Source organism: Pinus tabuliformis, chromosome 1_2 (assembly GCF_031772625.1).
Source record: "Pinus tabuliformis cultivar Carrire ecotype Pingquan chromosome 1_2, CPIR1, whole genome shotgun sequence".
Lineage (NCBI taxonomy): Eukaryota > Viridiplantae > Streptophyta > Pinopsida > Pinales > Pinaceae > Pinus > Pinus tabuliformis.
The window spans coordinates 339,943,624-339,951,504 of NC_142298.1; the positions used below are offsets into that span (position 1 = coordinate 339,943,624).

A 7,881-nucleotide genomic window follows, 5' to 3' on the forward strand; every position below is an offset into this window, starting at 1 on the left:
TAACGAGGTATTGGAGAAATCTCAACAAATTTGCTTTAAATTTTAATGGGAAAGCTCAAGGATCATTTTTTCTTACCATGGGTTAGGTGGAGTAGATTGGTTGTCCCTAACCTTCTGGGTGATTGGGGACTCAAAAACATATTTATTTTCTTAAAAACTCTTATTGTTAAGTGTGTTTGGAGGTTACTCTTATTGTTAAGTGATTTTTTTAGAAGTATATTGTCCCATATTCCTTGGACAATTGGGTATGGCTTCAAAACAAATCTACACAAAATATTTCATTGGTCTAGCAAGAATTTCTTAACTCCTTTGAATTGGTGGCTTTGGGTATGGCTTGGAAGATAGGGAATGGAACCAGCATTCACCTCGGTTATGATTCGTGGCTTGGTAGTGGTATCTTCCATATACTCACTCAACCTCTTATCGATCGCCTATGTGATCTGGATATTATTCATTTGGCCCATATCAATTCCCTAAAACGTTTGACTATTTTGTAGTAAGGTTGTTTGTATGCTAATGATGCCAATATTCCAATCATATTTCAAGCATAGTGGTCAATTTTCCAATGATGTCAATTTTCCCAAATTGGGTTATTTACACCTTAGTACAGATGATCAGAATGTTGTTGTGGCATGGTGGTGGCGGGTTCTTTGGAAATCCAAGTGTCTATCAAAATCTAAGTTGTTGGTTTGGTGTATTATGGACAAAAAGTTACCCACCTGGGACATTATGTAGTGCAGATGTAAAATCAGGTCTGGTTGGTGTGTTTTTTGCAAGAATAACGTGGAATCTTCTTATCATATTTTTATATATTTCCCTTTCACTAAGCGGGTTTTGGATACTTCCCTTACATTATTGGGGCCAAGTTATCAATGGGTCAGTTTTAAATTTGAGGCCACTTGGAAATGTTAGGTTGAGGGCATGGCCACTTCTACATTTTGTGTTCTTCCCCTTATTCTTTGTTGGGGCTTTTGGATTGCCTATAACAAAGCTCTTTTCTTGGATTTTGCGTCTTATATGGAAAAAGTAGTTGCTAATGGGTTGTCAATACTTTCACACTTCCCAGAATCAAGGATTTCTCTGAATGGCAAGACTATTTGTATTGAAAACGCAGATGTTACAAATCCTTGGGGTTATTTTGGTGCTACTTCTCAAGGGAAAGAACCTATCTCCAAGGGTGGTTTTGTTCTTCATTTAGTTGAAAATAACTATTTTCATGTTAAAATCGGCTTGGGTAGGGGGACAGATAATTGCATGTTGTTCTCTTATTAAATTTGTTGTTCAAAAAGGAGTATCTCATCTTCAGTGCTTTGGAGACTCTTTAGTAATTATCAACTAGGTTAATATGACTCATTGTTGCGGGAATATTATGGTTGTTAACATTGTGGAGGAGATTTAGCATATCAAACTCTTATTCACTTCTTTCACATGCTACCATGTATATAGTGAGAGGAACGAGGTCTCCAGAGGTCTTTCTAATGCAGGGTTGCACATGTATCCAAGATTGTGGATGGTAATAGAGTTCTGAGGTGATGATCATTACAAGTTTTTCCATCATCCCTATATGGATAGGCATCCTTTTTCATGGTTCCTCTATAGTTATTTTTGTATCTTTCAAATATATCAGACTTTGTATGAACTCCCATGATACAAATACTTGTAAAAACCTGAACTTGTATTCATGTATGCTCTATGATGTATTGGTTGAGAATGTATGCTCTAAGTATAGAGATTCCAATTATATGTTTTGATAGTTTTTCCATACAAGGATCAGTTTAGGTCCTTGAAGAACACTAAAAAAAATTGTGTATATACAAAATGTATTTTCCTTTACATCTATAAATGAAAATACAAGTTTCTTCTCACAAGGAAAAGAGAGGTTTTGATATATCGCAAAAGTAATTATAACCTTTTTGCTTTTACATTTAGCTAAAAAATGTTATAAAATTAAATTAAAATAAAATATTTATTGATCATGGAATGAGTTATGGCTTTTAGGCATGTGGTATTGATAAGCCATAATATTGTAACAAAGCTTATTTACAAGTTAATAATATTCATGGTAATGTAGGGGTGAATATTGATGGTCAAGAATCTTCTTATATTATAAGTATTAAGTTTTAACATGCTTATTAATTACATTTAAATATGGTTACATAATCATTATTTTAATTTATATCATAAAATGAATCTTAATTTATAGCTACTATATATTTTAATATGATATGTATATTATGATTATTTTTATCTAAAATTTTGTTTGTAAATTTATTAATAAAAATAAAATTACAATATAAATTGAATTTTGTTATTTTTAACTTTCGATTATTAATTGAGCCAATATTTAAAAATTTACACTTATTTATGAACACTATAACATCTCCCCGTAATGGACCCCCTAATTAATAGAAGAACACCTAGCTCAATTATATTTACTTTATGTATAAAGTAAATTTTATTGTTATTTTAATCAAGAATGAAACACTCATAGTGTTCTTAAAAGGCCAAGACTATAGCAATTACTTCTTGATTGACTTTGCACGTTGATCATAAATATTTACTTATGGGTTAATATTAAATATTAAGCAAATTTTTTTGTAACTATTTATATATTTTCCTATCTTTTATATGGGAGAGTAAATTACTATTCAATACTTATTTAATTAAAGTATGATAAAAATAAAGAAATATATGATTTTTAAGTTTAATTGTCAGTAAATTGGGGTTATATGTGGAATGTATCTTATCTTCTCCACTCAGGTTCAAATTCCCCCTAATGACATGATGATCTCTAATGTGTTGATAAATATTGTTGTAATAGCTTAATACTTATAAATATTGTTGCATTTGCTTCTAGTTTTATGAACTCTTAAATGAATTATTTTTGGATTTGGATTGGCTTACCCTTATGAACCCTCAAGTACACTTTGTGAAAGTGATCAACCTCACTCTACCAAACTTCAACTTTGAATATAGCTGCATTGTTTAATTGGGTTGTAAAGATGAAGAGATAGGTCAATTAAAATATATATTTGTTTGTTTTTAACAAATAAAAATTTACAAAATAAAAAAAATATAGAGTTTTCAAGTTTGAATTTAATATTGTTTAATTACATGTTTAAAAGTCAAAATGCCCAGCGGGTTTTGGATTAATTGTGATGGATTTTTTGAAAAGGTCATGAGTTATAATAAGGGTTAGCCATATATATATATATAGTTTTGGATTAATTGTGATGGATTTTTTTGAAAAGTTCATGAGTTATAATAAGGGTTAGCCATATATATATATAATATTTAAAGTTATTGATTGTTTTTTAATAAATTAAAATAATATTTTAGATAAATTAAATTTATACAATTATATTATAATTATTATAATAAAATTAAGTTAAGGATTTTTTTTATTGATATAGATGCAAAGTTTGATATAATAATAATTATAGTTAAATTAGGTTAAGGATTTTTTTTAATTGATATCGATGCAAAGTTTGATATTTGATATGTTATTTTCAAAATCAACATGACTAATTATAATTAAGTGGACTGTAATTTGATTTGTGTTGGGTAATTATTAGAGGTATTTTAACAATGGGAACATCAAATAAATTGGATTCAATTTGAAAAAATTTATAAACATTAAATTTTGTGAGAATATGACAAATTATTTCATAGCCAACCAGGTAGAAGGAAAAAGTGTTTCTAAATTTCTAATGAATATTAATTAGCCATGAGAACCTCTGTTTTAAGTTGGTATGTGTTGGTGAAAAAGACTTGCCAACCAAGGTAAGTTGACATGATACTACTTAAGGTGGAAGCACCCATTACCATATTCATCACAACAAGTTGGAGTTGAATTGCTTCGAGAGGAGAAGAACCACCCATGATAAGGCCAGTCATTGCCCCTGGTAGTGAAATAAGCCCAACGGTCTTTGCATTATCGAGAGCAGGTGAAAGGGCCAATTTTATAGCCCTTCTAACATGTTGCAATATAGCTTGCCTTGGAGATGCCCCCAGTGATAGAGCCGTCTCTACCTACATATACCCAATGGACATTCATTAATTTTTTTAAAGTAATTTGAGAGGCAGAATAAATAAATAAAGCAAGTTTCAATGAATGAATAGACCAACCAAGATCTGTTGACTTTTTAAATCCTCTCGGAGGCGCCTCATGGTGACTCCGGTGACAGTCATTGCATTTCCAACCATCATTCCTGCTATTGGAATGATATATCTGGGTGTTAATGGAAACACATTGAATACAAGAAGCAAGCATAGTGTAAAGGATGTTCCCGACATAATGGATGCCCCTGCAACATATGAACTATATGGCACATTCTTTGCTCGCTTGCCTGCAGTATAGGCAGCTACACTTACCTACATAAAAAAAATGGCAAAAAAAGTTATTCGTAAATGAAAATTCACACTTTTTTCAACTCTTTTGAATATTAATAATTAATTATTAAATAATAAAATATATTATAATGGATATAAAATCTATAAACATATTATAGCTATAATTTGAAGACTAGCTTGACCTAATCTTGTGATGATCATATAAGAAGCTAATTCAACTTTGACTGAATAAGGTGTTGAATATCATATAGTAACACCACGGATTCCATAATAAATAATAAAATATCAACACTATACATTGAATAATATATTGTGTTTTTCGGGTGAAATTTGAAAAAAAAAAATGGTTTATTTGCTATTATATTTTAGTTATGTAAATTAATTAATAAAAGAAATGATATTGTTATTCAGAATGGGATAATATAAATTTTAGTGAGTATGATATTTTTATTGTTTAAAATGCATTTTTAAATGTATAAATAGATTAAATACCTTACAAATTTCTCAAACATTTGATATTTTCAAATTAAATAACTTATATTTTCTAGAAATAATTTTTAGAAATCAACATTACACCAAAATGAATGCATCTAGTGCAAGCAATCAAATAAAATTACAAATCAAGATCTACCCTAAAGTCAATGCATTTAAAATCAATGCATAATATGATTAGGAAAAAATAACTACACTAAAATCAATGCATCAAGTGCAATCAATCAAATAGGTTTAGGAATCAACATGTACATTGAAATCAATGCATATATTTTAGTGAAAAATGAAAATATTCATGACTTTCCAAATCCAACTTCTTTTACCTTCTCTAAAAGTCGTACTTCCTCTTCTTTTATGGTTAATATATATATCCCTCCATCTTTCTCTCCTAGTCTCTTCCGCTTATCTCCCTCTCTCTCCTTCTCTCTCTCTTTCTTCCTCTCTCTCCCACCTCCCTCTGTCTCTCCCCCATCACTCTCTCTCTCTCTCCTCCAAATCTGTCACTATCTTCCTCCCTCTCTCCCTATCCCCCTCTCCCTCTCTCCCCCCTCCATCTATGTGTGTCCCTCTCTCTCTCCACTACTTCTCTCTCTTCCCTCCTTATCTCCTCTCTCCCTCACTCTCTCTCCATATCTCCCTTGTTACTCTCTCTCTCGCCACCTCTATCTCTTTATGGCTTTGTTCTTCCCTCCCTCTCTACCCCCCTCCAACTCCATCTCTTCCCCCCCCCCCCCCCCAACTCCATGTCTTTATCCCTCCCACTCTCCTATCCCCCCTCCCCTCTCTATTTTCCTTCCTCTATATCCCACCTCCCTCCTCTCTCTGCCTCTCTTTGTTTCCGTCTCTCTTCCAGCTCCATCTATATGATCAAAAAATGACACTCTAGATAATCAATAATATATATAAGGTCTAATATAATAATACTTATAATAAAAATGATTATTATTATAATATATTGGAAAAATAATAATCAATATTATTGATTATTGTACCAATAATAATAAAGCCCCTAAGGAAAAACTTGATAAGTCAAATCTATATGAAAAGATTTAATATGTAAATTTTTACATTTTATCCCGAAAATATACTGGCACATTATATAAACCAATTTTTTTTTCATCAACATTTCTTCACACAGACAGTTACCTATTCTTAATGCATACCATTCTGCTTAACTCTCAAAACATTTCACAGACGGCCATCTATTCTTAATGCATATCATTCTACTTAATAAGGAACATCTTTTCAGAAAATTACTTTATGGGACTGTTCTTAGGGCCTGAACGCCTAAGCGTCTCTACTGTGAATTGATTTGATTGGCACTGGTGTCTAGCAATTTCTGTACTGAGCTTTGATTTGGATTTATACCACCAGTTTGTACCCTGATATCATTTTAATTTCTAAAACAAAACGATCCAGAAATATCTGCCAGTTGATGCAAATCCAATTATCCATTATTCCATGCCTACCATATATTATGAGCCTTAATCCATGGAGACGATAACGCCGAATAAGACATTGAAACAGAGCACACAAAATTTGTTTTCAAAGGAAAAACAGAGCAGAAACAGAAACAGAAACAGAATTGAAGTGAGAGAGGGAAAAAGAGCGTACCATGAATAAATAAGCCAACAAAATCCAGCCCACATTTTGCTGAAGGAAGATAAATTGCAACACGAAGCCAATAAGCGAGAGCTGGAGAAAGGCCCTTGCTATGGAATATGGCATTTCCTTTTCCAGTTCAAGCTTCTGAAGATATGAGAGGAAGACCGCAACTGCTGGCACTGCTAAAGCAGCCATTGGCTTCACCATTCCTTTCAGGAAATCAACCAAATCTGAGTCCATTGCGGGTAGCTGCGTTGGGTTCCGTCAAAACACAGAGGAGGAGGATAAGAAGGCGCAATAATGGCCAAATGACTGAAAGGTTGGTATCATAAGATTTGCATTGAAAGGTAGATAGTAAATATGATGTTGACGAGGAGGTTATGAATGGCAGATGGTAAATATGACGAATGAATGATTGATTTGATTTGATTTGATGGAAATTCTGATATTTATTAATTTACTTTACAATATTTACTTCTTTGTTAATTGATTTTTTAGTCCTTTTTATTACATCACATGAATGATTAATTTATTGTACTTAGGTCCACTAATAATATATAATAATTAATTTATTGTACTTTTCATTAGGTTTATTTTTTAATATAATAAAACAAGTGTAATATTTTATTACTAGTATTTTATGAAAAAAAGTATTTAGTAATTAGGTAATATATTTGACTTTTTCCAGATTTGGTAGAGGTTTGTTGAATTGAGGTTTTTGTGATCTATATTAGGTTTAAGCGAGATTTTTCCGCTTAAATCACAAGATATTCTATTTGTTGGAATAGAAAGTTGGTAATGTATAATAATTAAATTGAGACATGTCCTAATAATTATTAAGATATTGAATAATTAATATTCAAAAATATTATTTTTAGCCATTTTATAAACTATTTGTAACTATTTTTACAATTGAAATTATAATAATAGTTATCAAAGAGATTTAGAACAATGAGTGAAGGGGCGTGCTGTTAAGCAAAGGTCACTGGTTCTAGTCTCGCGGATACCAAAAAATCCAGCATGGTTTCTGCTCGTGTGGCTCGGGCCGGGTGCGATCTCCGGGTGACTTTGACGGCTAGATGCCCCTCAGTCATGGCCTCTTAGCCAGAAGGTAACCGTGATTTTGAGGATTCACCCACTTATCAATCAAAAAAAATTATTATAATAGTTTTGTATTTCAAAGTAAATTAGATATTTAGATTTGAAAAAGTGTTTTGCCTATTGTCAACTCTATACTCTTTAAAATGGATTTTCAATGACTTATAAATTTAACCCATGTAAGATTTTTTTTCATAACAACTAATTGATTTATTATTACCAATATTTAATTTTATAATAGTATTTGTCTCAAATAATTCTCTTGTGACTTTTATGTTATTACTTTTATTTTATAAGTTCCCTAAACTTTTATTTTATTTTTTATTTTTTTTA

General features: G+C 31.3%; 1 protein-coding gene across 1 annotated transcript; it reads right to left on the minus strand.

Moving 5' to 3' along the window:
• Nucleotides 1-3,681: 3,681 nt before the first annotated feature.
• On the minus strand, nt 3,682-6,763 carry LOC149205766 (protein ALUMINUM SENSITIVE 3-like). The gene is made up of 3 exons (XM_089393554.1): nt 6,460-6,763; nt 4,129-4,374; nt 3,682-4,032 (listed from the first exon to the last, which is right to left on the minus strand). The coding sequence occupies exons 1-3, from the start codon at nt 6,688-6,690 to the stop codon at nt 3,718-3,720; spliced, it is 792 nt and encodes a 263-aa protein (XP_089249680.1). The 5' UTR covers nt 6,691-6,763; the 3' UTR covers nt 3,682-3,717.
• Between the last annotated feature and the right edge of the window lie 1,118 nt (nt 6,764-7,881).

Excerpts from the sequence above, each read along its gene's own strand:
- LOC149205766 (XM_089393554.1), bottom strand. The coding sequence starts at position 6,690 with ATGGACTCAGATTTGGTTGATTTCCTGAAAGGAATGGTGAAGCCAATG. Across the intron at positions 4,375-6,459 it reads TGTTGGCTTATTTATTCATG|GTAAGTGTAGCTGCCTATAC; the intron begins GTACGCTCTTTT and ends TTTTTTATGTAG. Across the intron at positions 4,033-4,128 it reads TAAAAAGTCAACAGATCTTG|GTAGAGACGGCTCTATCACT; the intron begins GTTGGTCTATTC and ends GGGTATATGTAG.